This window comes from Bos javanicus, chromosome 1 (assembly GCF_032452875.1).
Source record: "Bos javanicus breed banteng chromosome 1, ARS-OSU_banteng_1.0, whole genome shotgun sequence".
Lineage (NCBI taxonomy): Eukaryota > Metazoa > Chordata > Mammalia > Artiodactyla > Bovidae > Bos > Bos javanicus.
The window spans coordinates 142948859-142965310 of record NC_083868.1 but is presented as its reverse complement, the minus strand read 5'-3'; the positions used below and the strand labels follow the sequence as shown (position 1 = coordinate 142965310).

Below are 16452 nucleotides of genomic sequence, written 5' to 3'. Positions count from 1 at the left end.
AAGAATCCACCAGATGTAAAAGAACTCACCTGACACTTTAAAAAATAAAAAGCATTTAATTATTAACTGTTAACTGATGGAGAGAAACTGAAGTTAAAAAGAAGGAATTGCTAAACCTCAGAAACACGCTTTTTTCAAGAGACACTGGTTCCTAAAAACCCCACTAAATCGAGAAACAGCCCATGTGAGCCATGCAGAGCCTAGTGGCGTTCTTGGAGTTTCTATTTTAGGCCCTGACTAACTTGCTCTGATGGAGAAGGCAATGGCAACCCACTCCAGTGTTCTTGCCTGGACAATCCCAGGGACGGGGGAGCCTGGTGGGCTGCCGTCTATGGGGTCGCACAGAGTTGGACACGACTGAAGCGACTTAGCAGCAGCAGCAACTTGCTCTGAAAGTCGAGTCGTTCAGCCTCCAGGCTGCCTCCCACTGCCTGCTGCCTCCCCTGGGCTTGCTGGACTCATCCTTAGTCAGGGTTTGTGACAGTTTCGTTGTTCTGTGCTAGTTACAGGCAGAGGGACTGTGTGGTCAGCCCGGCCCCCACCACACTCCCCAGTCCTGGGTCATAGTGAGCTCACTGGGTCTCCAAGTGGCCGGATTTCACTGCCTCTGCCTTGTTCTTCTCCCACCAAGCAACATGGTGATGCACGCTCAGAAGAAAGGAGCTGGAAGATGGTGTAGGTGGGGGTCAGGCAGAAATGACACGGTATCACTGAAGGTTAGAGGTCCAGATGCATAGAAAAGAAATAGAAAAGGAAACGTGTTAGAGAGATGTGTGTGGTCACTCAGTCATGTCCGACTTTTTGTGACCTCATGGACTGTAGCCCTCAGGGTTCCTCTGTCCTTGGGATTCTCCAGGCAAGAATACTGGAGTGGGTTGCCATGACCTACTCCAGGGGATCTTCCTGACCCAGGGATCGAACCCATGTCTTCTGCATTGACAGGCGGATTCTTTACCACTGAGCCACCTGGGAAGCCCCATTTAGAGATATATTGCAGGAAAATTTCCTCAAAGTGAAGAATTGTGTCAAGTAATGGAAAACGCAGATAAAACAAGAAAGAGAGACGTGTGATTACTATCACAGCAACTTGCTTCTTTTTAAAAAAAAATCATGAAGTTTATTAATTTGGGTTTTTTTTTCTGGGGGAGGGGGCCACACCCTGTGGCGTACGAGATCTCAGGTCGCTGAGCACGGAAGGAACCCATGCCCTCTGCACTAGGAGTGCAGAGTCCTAATCACCGGACCACCAGGGAAGTCCACAACATGCTTCCTAACGCTTCTAAGCCTGAAGAAAACATGCACTCACCCACACTTAGGGGACTGGGTTATTTATGAGTGTACACTGCAGACTACAGATAGCTACGTTCACAAACCCCTGGACTGGGTCCTTCAGGGTGCCAGCTGGTTGTGGTCATCAAGGTCTCCCAGAGTCACCTGGCCATCCCACTGAGAGGCGCTGGGCTGGAGAGCAGGACACCACCCCTCTGCCTGGAGGCTCTGCCATGACCTGTCTCTTCTCTGCCTCAATGTCTCCCTTTTCAATTTTACTATCCACGTAACTAGTAGGATTTGTAAAAGTGAAAGTTCCCAGGGACTTAAATTGTGGAGAACAGAACAGTGAACTTGTCGGTACCCATCATCTAGCCTCAGCAATCAACATTTTCCTGTTCTTTCTCATCTCTGCAGCTCAGTTCTTCCCCTAATTTTTGTCAGAATATTTCAAACACATTACCAGTTTTTCTATTTTTTTTTAGAGTAAAACCAGGTATCTCATTTCTTCTCCTGCAGGACAGAACCTGTTATATGGACTGGATGTCTGTATCCCCAAGTTCATATGTTGAAGCCCTGACCCCATGTGGAGGTATCTGGAGGTTGGGCCTTCTGGGAAGGAATTAGGGTTAGAGGGGCCATGAGGGTGGTGCTCCCAAGAGGGGATTAGAGTCCTTCTGTAAAGAGATACCAGGAAGCTTGCTCTCCAACTCTCTGCCACGAGAGGACACAGGACAAGGGAGCTTGTGTGCAAGCCAGAAGGGTGGCTCTCCCCAGGCACTGGATCAGCTGGCACCTTGTTCTTGGACGTCAGACTCCCAGCGTGGAAGTTACTCCCAAAGGAGCGTCACTTTGGCTGTTAAATGTTTTACCTCTTGGTCTTTGTTTCAGATCCCTTCTAGAAGAAAGCCCACAGGAGGGCAGAGGGAAGGAGGCAAGGGGAGAAGGCAGAAGAACCGGGTGCCAAGCACCCGAAGCAAACTAGTTTAGCCCACCCTTCACTGAATTAAATGGCCTGTGGCTGCCCCATAACACTGGGGTGTTAAAACTTAAAACTGTGGCTCTCAGACAAACCCGCTCTCTGCCTCTTTTTGTAAGGCCCACACCGAGAATGGTTTGTTTTTTAACATCTTCAAAGAGTTGAAGAAAAATGACAGCCACACTGATGGTACGTGGCAAAGTCGAAAATATTTACTATCTGGCCCATTTATGGAAAAACTCTTCGCGTGCTCCCCATAAGGTTTAAGAGCGATTTGGTTTGCGTGCTTTCTACCTCACAAAGCCTTCCTGCAGGCTGTAGTGCACTGCCGTGTTAGCAGTCATTTTACAAGCCTTTGACTGCATTCTACACCCAAGGTACAGGACCATGGTCAGACAGCGCTGGGGGCTAGCCACTCCCAACAACCTTGGGTTGGAGGAGAACAGAAACCATCGAAACACAGAGCCCACGCTTGGAAGCAGGATCAGGAAAGCCACACAACAATCTGCTGGGTTTCTGTTATTAACCAGCTGCCAGTGAGCATCAGAGCCTGAACCCACAGTGAGAAGGACTCTGTACAGGCTCCCGCAGTCCCGGGGTGTGTGTCCTAACAGGTTAAGAGAACCAGCGTCCAGGAAGATGCCAGTGTTCAGGCGACATGACACGAAAACCACAAAAAAGAGGTAAACCTTGTTGAACTCAAACGTATTAAGCCAACTTAAAAATCTCACAGAAATGAAAGCAATACACATGTTCGTGAATCACTTGTGATTCATTAGCTCAGTTTCTGGAAATTCCTCTTCAGAAAACAGAAAATACAGAGTGAGTTACATGCACACACACGTTCTGGCAGCACTCTTTTTAAAAAGAGATCATGGGAAATTACACAAACTCAGAGAGCTGCGCTCGGTGGGTAGCTGTGGCCGTAGCGCCCGGATGGAGGTTCTGGGGTCCGAATGCAGAGCTGTGCCTGGTGCTATTTATCGTGGCTCCTGAGACTTTCCAGAGGGTTAGAGCCAGGGGGAAACATTATGCAGATTGAAATATATCCAGACTTGTTTTGATGCAAACAGAACTACAACTGAGAGGGTAACAGGCGGGAAGGCTATGCATCCCCAAGGGCAGGAAATAGACTGCAAGTGTCAGACTTTTTTTCCTTCTGTATACAAAGTTAAAAGGTTTCTTTTAAAATTCTATTGCCATGACAACCGGTTCCACCAGAACTTTTCTCAAACTTTGAGCTAACCAGTGCATTTTTCTTATGGAAATGTTTTTCTTAAGTTATGTTAATGAACTCTGTATTTACCTTAGACTGTCTTTCTTCAGAACCTAAGACTCAGAACCGACAATGGCTCAACAAACCAGTATGTTTTACTCATGGAAATGTTCTTAGGCTGTATTAATGAGACTATGTACTTGCTTGGAAATTTGCCTTTCTTCAAGATTCACATCAATTGTTTTATGGCCTGGGATGACTCACCTTGTACCAGTGTTATCTCGAAATGCAGGTTGTGGGTGAGGGGCCTGGTGCCACTCCGAGTTTTGAGTCATTTCCTTTCTCCAATCAGCAGCCTGCTGATAGGTATATAGCTTCTTGCTGAAAACCAGCAGGAGGGCACTCTTTCTGCATCTTCTGATGTCTATGTCAGAAGCTTTCTCTATATCTCTTTTATATTTTAATAAAACTTTATTACACAAAAACGCTGAGCCATCAAGCCTCGTCACTGGTCCCGGATTGAATTTCTCTCCTCTGGAGGCCAGGAATCCCAGCGTCTTTCATGGCTCAGCAGCAACCTTTCACAACTCTCTGTGGTACTAACAGCCCAGGGAAGTGCACTCTGGCATCAGAGACCACGGCCCTTCACACGCCTCCACACATCACAGGAGCTCCACGGGCCACAGTGTAAGAAGCTGTTAAATGAAAAAAAAACAAAACCACCCAGGATAGAAAGCTGTATGTACATCATGTGGTCGCAGCACTGGGAAACCTGTTCTGTGTTAACCATGGTCAGGTGAGCAGAGATTTCAGGTAATCTACGTTCCATTTGCTTTCTTTTGGTAATGGGTCTTAGTACTCTTATAATGAAAAATGTGATTAGAGAACTTTGTTGAGTCGCTAAGCCTCCGGGGCGGTAATGAAATCTGAGACAGATCATCACAATACTAGCTTTTCAACCCCATGTTTTCAGTCTCGGTATCCTTACTTGGACTCATTTTAAGAAAAGCAGGATTATAGAAATGTGAGTCAGAAGTTATAACACACTGTACTATTTGTTGTAAACTGACTAGAGGCCAAGAACCAGAACTGAAATGAACTAAGGCCACAAGCTTGGGCACAGAAGCAAGGAAGGATGAGAACAGGCAAACCAGGAAACGTCCCGGTGTGGGGACAGGCGTTCTGCTGCAGGGGGACGCATGGCCCAGGCAGGCGGACACAGCCTCTTTTCTCAGCAACAATCTCAGCTGGATCTGTTACTTCTCAGAGTCCCCACGGGGCCTGGGGACACACAGAGGGACAGACACCGAGGGACACACAGAGCCTGCTCCCACTTGCACGCCCCCTGGCCTGGGTAACGTTACCCTGAGGGATGGGAAATCACTGGGCCATCCCAGAAACCCCCCGTGGATAAATAAGCTTATTTTGCCGGGCCACCCGGAACAAAGCTGCTGGACCTCGTGTACCACTTTCGCCTGTCTGTAATCCCACCGCTCTGCAACTCCCCAAGTCTACATCACATACCTAATCCAACGGAACAAAAGAATTCAGATCCGTCTGATCATAAAATGCCATAATTTATTATAATTTCTCTGCAGTGCAGTAGTTAGTTACAATGTAGACAACTCCTATATCTGATTCATCAAGAACTAGGTCTTATCAGAAGGCCCGCTACACTCATCGACTCCACACTGGTGAACCAGAGAACACCAAGCTGACCGGGGCTCAGCACAGTGGAACCACACAGATGGAAGGCACCTCCGATTCTCTAATTGCGCGGATCTGTCCACTGAGCCATACTCTATCGTTAGAGAGAAATCCCCGCAGCAGATGTCTCTAAACACATGGAGACTGAACCATCAGAGGGGTGCTGCTAATTCACTACTCGCTAGGATTCTACACGCTGGGTCTTGTGACCGCCGAGAGGACTGCAGGCAAGAATGCAGACAGACACAGCAAGGGTAATCTTTAAACTGGGCTCTCAGTGGCGGGGGGACTCCCGTCCTGAAGAGGGCTGGGGCATCCTGAACTTGGAGAGGTCCAGGTTTAGGTCTAAGAAGGTGTATGTGCTGTAGTCATGATGCTGAAGGTTCTTGTAGGTGGTGTTGTCAAACGGCTCTGTGGGAGCGGCCGACACAGGCTCTGCGGGGAAAACACAACACGGTGTAAGTGGGGAGCTTCTGAATGGGTCAGCTCTCTCTCTCTTTCACACACACCAAGCATTCTTCATAAATCCCACATGTAATAAATACATTGTCTACTTAGAAAAGCCCAGAAAGCAACAGTATCTTCAAAAGCAAAATAAAGAAACTCGATGAAAATTTACACTAAGCATGTAGGAGGTGGAATAGCTTTTCTAATGCTTTTCCATCTTTGTGTAGACCCTGGACTTCTCAGAATTTTGAAAATGCCATGAAGTTATGGAAGGATGTGCAGGTCATTTAAAGATGCAGGAAAAAAGCAGATCCATTAAAATCTAACAGCAATAAAACATTCACAGAAGAAAAATTTTTAAGTGGCAACTAAGTGAGACTTCTAAGTCTCCAAATACAAGAAAATCAGATAAAGTCCATTGTTTTTAATGATAACACAGTTAAGGGGAACTGGAAATGAGATGTGGAACTTTTGTTGTTTAACTTCTTCAAAAAGAAGTTGTTGGTAAACTTTAGATTCAGACTAAAAAGTACTTAGCCTTCTCTCTCTATGTGGAAGAAAGAAGAATTAGAACCCACACACCTACACAATTGCTGATCTTAATACCATGTGTGTGGATGAAGCAAAAGACACCCTACTTCCCTGTGATGTGCCCTGAGACATGAGGATGGCACTAGGGAGCGGGTATGGGTGATGGCTGACGCTGGACGGGGTCTCACGGGCCTGAAACTACTGTTCTCCAGACGCCGTTCACTGCTACTCATGCTGCAAGTAACTGCAATTTCCCACTATTTGAATTCACACCAAAGTTCTCATTTTCATACCAAAATGTTTTTCATTTTCTTAGTCGTGTTAAAACAAACGATGTCTTATTCAGAGAACTGATCTCTTTCCGGTCTCTTCTCGTGGGGACAGCTCAGGCAGATGAGTCCTCACAGTCCGTGTGTGTGTGTGTCGGGGGGCTGACAAAGGGAATCGAACCCCCCGGCAGGACAGGAGCCCGGTGGCTGGGTTGGGTGAGCTACAGCTCACCCCCTGCAGACACTGCCCTGAAAGTCAGCTGCACTCCGGGCAGCGTCTTCAGCCTCCAAAGGGCAAAGAGAATGTTGGAAAAATAACACAATCATCAAAAATTAGTCAAATTGTTTTTTTCAAAAAGATCTGCAATCTGAAAACTCCCAATTCTGTGTTACCCTGAAGGTTTGGCAAGTCTAGAGCAGAGTGACTACAGCAGCAGCAGGAAAGCAGTTTTTGGGGTCAGGAGGAGGCTGGCAGGCGCTGGTTGCAGCTTCGTGTGTTCATGAAAGAGGGAGGAAGGGGAGGAAGAAACACACAATAGTGTAACAGAGTGAGGCGACACAACAGTTACAGGTAACGTACACTAGCCTGACAGACAGGAAGAAGCGGGCTCTGTTAGCGATGGGTGCATTTCAAGAGCCAGATCCTGAGACTGGACACCTGCTTTCCCATTTTGCTGTGGTCCCCCTAAAGCACACTGTATTTTATGAAGTTCGATGCATAAGAAAGTGGTAAAATAAGAGGAATAAACAGTTTCCCTTAAAAATTGAGGGGAGCAAAAAAGCCCTTCATAAAAACTCAGTACAGAAAAACAAAGCAGCCTGCTGTCCTCTCCAGGTGTATCAGAGGACACGTCCAGGGTAAACTAGACTCTGGTAGTTCAGGGCTGCCTTAAGGTCCAGCTTCAATCCCTAAAGTGAGCTTTTTTTTCCCTTAGGCATAAAGATGTTAAACACAAAGGCCTGTTCAGCTCACCTGGGGAGTTTAACAGAACCCTCCCACCACGCCTCACTCAATGAGGTGTCCTGCAGGTTCAACACCCTCCAAAGTTAAGAATGAAGATGTTCAACTGCCTGTTCTACCGGTTAAGAAACACTCAGAAGCGCCAAGGGCAAACTTTCTCATTGTGAAATAAATCTGAAATGTTTCAGGAATTTCTACCCATAATTAACATACACCCCCCAGCTTATCTGAGACGGAGCTGCAGGCCACAGGCCTACTGGGGAACCTGATGGAGCGCGACACTTCTTTTCATCGCACCGTTCTTCAGAGCCTGACCTCCCCACCCAAAGGACAGAAAGAGCGCTGAACCCCAAGGCAAGGTGTACCCTGTGCGTGGTCCTGGCCTTCCACTTGAGCGGCCGGGTCCTCCACGATCCCTCCCTTTTCCTCAAGCTTCAGGACTGCGGGCTTTTCGTCCAGAACATCTTTATTCTGAACAGGGGCTGGCTTCAAATTTTGCATGGGTAGCTGATCTTCCAAAATCTCTTCCTCAGCCTTTAAGATTCCTTCTGCTGCCTGCTTTTCCAATTTTTCTGTTTTGAACAGGGGAAGAGCCAGCTCCCCATCTGCTTCTGGTACTTGTTTCTCCAAAAGGTTCCCTCTGGCCTCAGGAGGAGGGGCTGGAGGCTGCCCCCCGGCTCTGGTTCCTGTTGATGGGGTGGGCGCCAGACCGCCAGTAGGATGTGTGGACAATCCCCACGGTGTACGGTCGGACAAGACTTTTTTAACTTCAAGTGGCTTTTGGCTTTCTTTGTCTATTTTGTTTGATCTAGATATCTTCTGCGATTGTTTCTCCTTTACATTTTGCTTCATAGACTCCTCTGTGGCTTGTGACTTGGGCACTGCGGTTTTGGGTTTGGTGCCCTTTCTGTCCTCCAGGTGCTGACTGGAGGCCCCTTTTTTCTCTGCCTTGCGGGGCCTCCCTGCAGGGGTGAGGTCCAGGTGTGGCTGCTGCGACACTGTCTTTTCTTTGGCTGATATCTCAGTTTTGGGGGTTCTATCTGCAGAGGAACGTGAGGCCTCTGCTACGGGAGACCCTCCCCTGCGTTTGCTCTTCACCTGAGGACCTGCTCCTGAGCGGTCGCCCTCCTCGTCAGACTCTGAATCAGAGGAGCTGGATGAAGATGAAGATGAAGAAGAATCATCCGTCCCTCTCCTGCCCCACTGGGCTGCTTCTGAATCTGAACCCTGTTTTCTGAATGGAGACACGACTTTCTGAGGAAACTCTACCAAAGTCTTTCTTGACAAAAGCTTCGGAAGCCCTTGGTCTGTGTGCAGCACACTGGCATCGGGGTTAGGGCTCGCTAGCGTCCTGCTTTGGCTCACAACTGATGGGGAGGAAGTGGGTGCAGATAAGGTTTTGGACACCGCATCTGCTGTTGGGGGGGCGAGCTGCTGGCCCCTCTCCTTTGGTTCCACTACATCTAGGAAATGGCATAAAGAGGAATATTATTTTTAATATTGAGTAAAACAGTGTGAATTCATCAAGGTCACAGACATTTCATTACATATCACCTTGTTACTGACAGTATCTTCAACATCATCATCTTATGAACTGCTCCATGGAAACCTACTTTTAAGGGAAAGCCAAGCCACACAGAAGAACAATTAAAAAAAAAAATCGCAGATGTCTTTCTTGATAGCTGAAGATTTTTTTAAGATGGGATTTTTTTTAACAATAGAAGTAGTAACAATCTTATCTCCATTTTTCACAGTGAGAGCTTCCTGATAATAATTATTTTTTAAACTACTATTTCATCTCAATTTAAGATAAATTATAAAGATATTTTCAGATGATGAAGTTTTAGAAATGCCTGATTTCTCAAATCCTAAAGACATTGATGCCTCTCAAATATTTTAAAAATGACCCATATTGCATGAACTTGACCTTTTAAACAAAAGAACAAAGCAAAAGTAGAGAAGAGAGTCTGGTTTGGGTCTGGGGAAGCACATGCATGAGTTTAAGAGTGGGGGATGGGAGGCAGGGGATCCCCAAAGTCAAACGAAGGTGCCCCGAGAGGAACAAGAGTCCTACAAAATCACGTGCTTCAGGGGTTTCTTCTGCCAAGCAAAACTGTTTCAAGACCAAAAAAGTCTAAAATAACTTAGTGTCAGATGTGTCATTAGAAACAGTGAGTCTTAAACTGTTACAGTAAGTGGTACTGTAAGTCTTAGATGTTGTAGAGTCAGCTAGGAGAGAAAACGAAACCCCACAGAACATTCATTAGTTCTATTTTCACTCAATTGTCTCTGGTGATAAATTTTTTTTAACCATACAGATAAGAAGAAAAATACAGAACAAGTTTTTACAAATTAAAATTACTTTTCAAGTCTAAAGCAAAATTAAAAAAAATATATCACAGATGAGCAAACTCTAAATGCATTTATTTTTCAAGTCTAGCCTATTTTATACTAAAAAGTATACCACTTCTTTAAAGTGGAAAAAAATGTATTTCTAACTTTACCATTTTACTGGTATCCAAAAAAAATCTCTTAATTGTTTTCTGAGATCAGGGACTATATATACACACACACACATACACAGACTATATATATACGTATATATACATACACACAGACACACATATATACACATACACACACATATATACATACATACGTACATGCATATATATACATCAGAATGACAGAAAACGATCAAAGAAAACTGAGAAATAATCAGAAATGGGCCAGAGAGAAGTCAATGGGGAGTGTAAGAGGATACGACTGAACAGCCAGAGCCACGAGTGAGTTTAAACCCCTCCATGCCCTGTCTGAATCTGCAGCCATGCACCATCCCAGAATCTGCATTCTGACTGCAGGAACAGAACAAGCACAGAGCCCCAGGATCACATTAAACATAAAATCAAGGTAAATGCATGCACATGCACTCAAACTCTCTCATTCTGTCTTTCTAAACCATACCTGAAACAACACAAAGGCTCTGACAAGGCATGTGTAACATACACTGGCCTCCAAACCCTGCTAGCCTGCTCACCTCTATCACTGATCCACTTTTATGCTGAGCATGCATTTTCCAAGTGTGAAAAATTAACTTCTAATGAGGCTTATTTTAGATAGGCTACTAATTACAATACCTCACTCTTTCAAAATTTATTATGAAGATTTTTTTTAATGTAAGTAAGTTATTAAAACATTAGACTTATCACCTATTGAAAGCAAAAAAGAAAATCTCAGATGAAATAGTTTATTTTGTTTGAAAAAGGAAACTTTAGTCTACCATATTAAATAAGAATGCTTTAAAATATCTTCTATTCAGGCTTAGTTACTGGCAGAACCCCATAGACAGGCCAATAGCCTAAACCACAGTAACACAGCTGCCTTTCATCCGACCCTCTGCAGCGCAGGCCCAGCATCCTCTGTGACTAGGAGGGAAGCCTGCTTCGATGACTACAGCTGCCACCAGTGACCCCTGTCCAGTGCCGGCGGGGACACCACGTCTGCTCTCAGCAGTGTGGGATCCTGGCGCCTGGAGACAGAGCCGTGTGTGCAGAACAGTGGGCTCGCTCTGAACATAAGCATGACTTTACCTGCTCGTTTTCATGAACCTCTTGCGTTTCTAGAGGCGGATACCTGCATACTCTGACTGTGTTCTTGTTTGAGTGTGACTTTCCTTGAAAGACAAATATGCAAGACACAAAGCACCTAAAATAAGACCAGTCCCAGAGCCACCCCTCCCAGCACGAGAGGTGGACTTTCGGGGACGGGTTCTAATCCTCAGAGACTGTCACAGCCCCAATAAATAAAGGTCTGCAGACACAAGTCACAGCGCAGAGACAGCACTCTCCTACGGCTTCTGCGTCTCCTCTCCACTTGAATCTCCTCGGTATCTTTTCTCATTGAACAACAGGGGAGGGCTCGACTTTCAGCTTTTTCGCAGCACCCTAACTGAAAACGAAGGTGACTCAGGTGTTCCACACAGACGAGATGAGCCGCTCCACATCTTGTCAGTGGGTCACAAAACTAATTTCAGAAACAAAGGTACATTGCAACAGGACGCGAAACAGTTTTTTGTCATATGGTAACGAAAACTTCTTTTCACATGATTTTTACTATTAAAGAAAATAGTAAAGGGCTTTTTTTTTTTTTTGGCTTTAATGAATACACAAGAATTGATTTTTTTCCACAGGCAAGACAACATACTGCTTATAAATACAGACTGGGGATCTTACTGCTGGGGCTCAAATCAGGCTCCACTACTGACACGGTGTGACCCTCGGTGGCTCAGGAGTCTCTCCCCGCCACTTTATCATCTATAACACGGGGATGTTGGTAGTGCCTATTCACAGGGCTGAAGACCAGGAGGAACACATGGAGCACTTAAACAGCACCAGCAATGCTGGTCAGAATTAAGCATACCAAATCCCCACTTCCAGATTCCTCCCTTTTCAGACTGAAATAGGGACTTGAAGCAGGGAATTAACTTTGGCTTCTCAACAGATTCTTTAAAAGGTGACACAGGAGTTATTCAGTTGATGGTCTATTACTATTGTTGCCAAATTCAGCCTAGAGATGGAATTTACCATAACATTGAAGCTGGCGAGCCTGGTGGTTATGCAGGGGAGCATCCACGGGCAGACCCCAGGTTCTGATGTCTGTGTCCACCATGCTGGCTGCTCTCCCAGAAAGGAAGCCTGTGCTCCGAAGGGCTGGTGTCCCAGGTGAGAGAGAGCAGGGTGTGTTTACCCTGGACACAGACCCTGGACTAGACGTGACCCCAAGGCTGAGCGCTCAGGACGCCGTCAGCACCGCAGCAAGCCCCGCACGAGTTTCCAAAGCTGGCCCAGTGTACAGGCTTCGACCTAGCCATGTGCCTCTGGTGGGCCAAGGCCCTTCCGTATCTCGAGTCACCGATCCCTGACACCTCAGGAGAAAGACTGAGGACTGCACACGCTGACTTAGAAGCAGCATTTCTTTTCCTTCATGCAGGGATTGGAATTACTTTTTAAGTTCTGAAATACAAGTGTAAAGAGCATTAAAGACAGCACAGCTCCAAAAGCTGTCTTCCCACCTGACCGCACACACACATCACACAGGTCATCAGTCTCACACTGACCTAGCAAGACTGGCCCGCTGACCCTGCTCAGCACGGAGGGACTCAGAGGCCTGCAGCGCTTGCCGTGGCCAGAGGCAGGAGCTACGTGAGCCCAAGGCCAACCCCCAGCTCGGTATGCCTTTCTCACAACCGCACCCAAAACCATCACAAGATGAAGCATTCCATTTCTATTCACATACAGAAGCACATTTCTACAAAAGGGGATCTGTGGGGAAAAGAGCCTTCATGTTGAAGACTGTTGCTGTGTAGTCGCTAAGTCACGTCCAACTCTTGGCCCCATGGACTGTGGCCCGCCAGGCTCCTCTGTCCATGGGATTCCCAGGCAAGAATACTGGAGTGGGCTGCCATTTCTGTCTCCAGGGGGCCTTCCTGACCCAGGGATTGACTCCACAGTCAAACCCGCATCTCCTGCATTGCAGGCCGATTCTTTACCACTGAGCCACCAGGGAAGCCCTACGTTTAAGATGGATATTTTAAAATGTGTAGATGAAAATTGAAAAAGAACATGGGCTTTAAAAACGTGGCAGGTGCAGGACAGCAAAGAACAATCTTCCTGTTGAATTTGGGCCTCCAGTAGATGAGCACGCAGACACAGAGGGAGGGTATGTGTCCTTAGCCAAGATGGATGGCATGTGAAAGGCAGCTGAAGGCTCTCTCAACAACACGCCAATATTTTATAACCTACCTGTGTTTTTGTGTGCAGATGAAGAGGGGACAATAGCATCTACACACTTTCAAACACTCAAACTAAGGAAATAATATTTTGATGAAAATAAGACAAACTCAAACTATCATTCTAAACCCCACATAGTCAAAGATTTACAAAGAGACTGTACATTGTATATGTATACTAAGAGTTAACTGAGGTTTCATCAGTTAAGACTAAACGCAATGGGCCTCTTAAATAGTCCCCTGGATAGCAAGGATCAAACCAGTCAATCCTGAGGGAAATCAACCCTGACTATTCATTGGAAGGACTGATGCTGAAGTTGAAGCGCCAGTATTTTGGCCACCTGATGTGAAGAGCCGACTCACTGGAAAAGACCCTGATGCTGGGAAAGACTGAGGGCAGGAGGAGAAGGGGGTGGCAGACGATGAGATGGTTGGATGGCATCACTGACTCAATGGAGGTGTTTGAGCAAACTCCAGGAGACAGAGGAGGACAGGGAAGCCTGGTATGCTGCAGTCCATGGGGTAGCAGAGAGTCGGACTCGAGTGAGTAACCGAACAACAACAATGCTTCACTTCCTATTGCCCCCCATGAGCACGCACTACACTGGATTCGGGGAAACAGTCAAAACTGGCGGTAAAGTCAAAATGGCTACGGAAAGGGCTACAAGCAGATAAGCACACTTCGTTAAGGGCGTCTTGATGGAATTGGAGCCTACTCCTAACTCCCTTTCCACAGTCATAAAAAGACGCCTGCAGTCCCTGGCTATGACCAAGCAAAGCCTGGGAGACCACTGACGACTTTCAGAGACACGGAAAAAAGTCAGTCAGGGAGGAAAAACAGGCTGGGGGTCACAGCCACCCCACAGGAGCACGTGAGCACGGCCATCAAATACCACAAAGCCTGCATACTCTGCATCCCACTGCTACCCGTGGAGTCTGACGTTTAGAAAATACAGAGAACCAGTTCAGGGCTACACACTCAGTCAAAGACTATGATGTTACTGCCATGTTTGGTCTAAAACTAGTCACACATCTTCTGTCTGATTGTAATCTAGACACTCTTTAAAAATGAAGCATCAAATTATGTAGCTAGAAAATTCTTTCTAATGCCTAGGAAGCTGACTTATTCACTCTGCCTTCTCTCTCACTTATGACGACCATGAAAACCTTACTCTTTGGTGGGCTCTGCTTCTTGGGGTTCGGTGGTAATCCCTTTTCATTCTTTCCTGATTCTGCAGAGAGAGAAACTGCAGGAGCAACTCCTCGAAACACGCCTGCTTCCAGAAGCACAGTCTGACAAAAGAATGGCACAACAACAGAAATTTTAGAGTAACAGCATTTATAACCTCTATTACGGCATGAATACTATGTATTATTATGACATATAAATGCTGTGAATTCATATGGCATATTTCTAATGGTTATTATAATTTTCAGCATCTACATATATTATGGAAAGTTTGGAAAATACAAAAAAACTGCGAGCAAAAAACACCTGAGTTCAAGGACAGTCACTACTAACATTCGAGTATTTCTTCCAAATTGACTTTCTCCTAAGCAGAATTTTTTGTAGTCTCCAAATACCCTTCAATATACAAAATACTTTATTCTTTTCATAAAATGTTTTCCTGTGTTTAGAATATAAAGCAGAAGCACAATCTAGCCATTAAAAATGCTACTGAAGATGAAAAATAGTTGCTTCAAAACTGTCTACCATATACTGTAAGTGAACACGTCACAGAGTGTTCATTCACTCAGTATATACTAAGCCTACTATGTGCTGGACACAGAACACAGGCACCTACAGTACCCACATGAAGGTGAGCCTTTGCTTTTTCTGGTTATGACATCAGTTCAGTTCACTTCAGTCGGTCAATCATGTCTGACTCTTTGAGACCCCATGAACGACAGCACGCCAGGGCTCCCTGTCCATCACCAACTCCCAGAGTCTACCTAAACCCATGTCCATTGAGTCAGTGATGCCATGCAACCATCTCATCCTCTGTCGTCCCCTTCTCCTCCTGCCTTCAATCTTTCCCAGCATCAGGGTCTTTTTCAATGAGTCAGCTCTTCGCATCAGGTGGCCAAAGGATTGGAGCTTCAGCTTCAGCATCAGTCCTTCCAATGAACACCCAGGACTGATGTCCTTTAGAATGGACTGGTTGGATCTCCTTGCAGTACAAGGGACTCTCAAGAGCCTTCTCCAACACCACAGTTCAAAAGCATCAATTCTTCGGCGCTCAGCTTTCTTTATAGTCCAACTCTCACATCCATACATGACTACTGGAAAAACCATAGCCTTGACTAGACGGACCTTTGTTGACAAAGTAATGTCTCTGTTTTTTAATATGCTGTCTAGGTTGGTCACAACTTTCCTTCCAAGGAGTAAGCATTTTAATTTCATGGCTGCAGTCACCATCTGCAGTGATTTTGGAGTCCCCGAAAATAGTCTGACACTGTGTGTACGTATACACGAAAGCTTGAAAAATGAACTGGGCCAAGATATGAAAAGGGAAATAGCGGCCTCTCTCACAACAGATGCCCCCTCCATTATCTGTATTTTGCGACGATTACAATAGTTATTGCTTTTGTCATAAGAGTCATTTTTAATTTTAAATACAGTGAAGTGGACTTAGCTTTGTCCAGATGGAGAAAGTTCTTTCTCCTTTTCATTTCACAGATGAGGTAACCCAAGCTGGCTTCTTAGTGACTGCCTAGTTACCAGGTCAACCAGGTTCTTGAAAGTTTCCTCATTTCCTCTAGGGTTAAATAACAGTGACACTGTCCTCAAGGCTTCTGGAAGGGCTCCGCGCGGGACACCTGCGGCCTCTACACCTGTCCGTGGCCTGGCCGCACACCGGAGGCTCCTGGGGATCGGGGTCCAGAGGGGACGGTGGCCGGGGTCGCCGGGACCCTCGTCGCTCCCAGGCCTGGCTCCTGATGCCCCCTGGCCAGGTTCCCGAACCCCCACCCCAGTCCCAACCCCCGACTCCGGAAGCGGAGTCAGCGGCATCCCCGGACGGCTGGAGGTGACCGCCGGGGCCGCAGCCCTTGCCCCGCCCTCCACGGTCTCCCGGCGCTCCGCGAGCTTCCGGCCGCCGGTCTGGCCCTTCTTTACCTTCAGCGCCCCGGCTCGTCCTTGCCGCAGCAGAAGCGAGGCCGCCATGACTGTGACTCGGGCGCAGACAGGACGACCCTCCCGGCGGGCAGAGGTCGCACCAGACTGACGCGACGCGGTACCAGCACTGCCGCCTGAGGGCCCGCCCCTTCGTATGAAGGCGCCAA

General features: G+C 46.6%; 1 protein-coding gene across 2 annotated transcripts; it reads right to left on the bottom strand.

Annotated features, from left to right (window-relative positions):
- Nucleotides 1-5028: 5028 nt before the first annotated feature.
- On the bottom strand, nt 5029-16438 carry NDUFV3 (NADH:ubiquinone oxidoreductase subunit V3). Of its 2 annotated transcripts, XM_061422562.1 has the most exons (4): nt 16286-16438; nt 14340-14460; nt 7745-8842; nt 5029-5606 (listed from the first exon to the last, which is right to left on the bottom strand). In XM_061422562.1, exons 1-4 carry the CDS (start codon nt 16331-16333, stop codon nt 5446-5448), a joined length of 1428 nt encoding a protein of 475 aa, XP_061278546.1. In that variant the 5' UTR covers nt 16334-16438; the 3' UTR covers nt 5029-5445. The 2 variants fall into 2 exon arrangements, with proteins under 2 accessions (XP_061278546.1, XP_061278556.1); XM_061422572.1 differs by lacking the exon at nt 7745-8842 and having other exon boundaries at nt 16286-16436.
- Between the last annotated feature and the right edge of the window lie 14 nt (nt 16439-16452).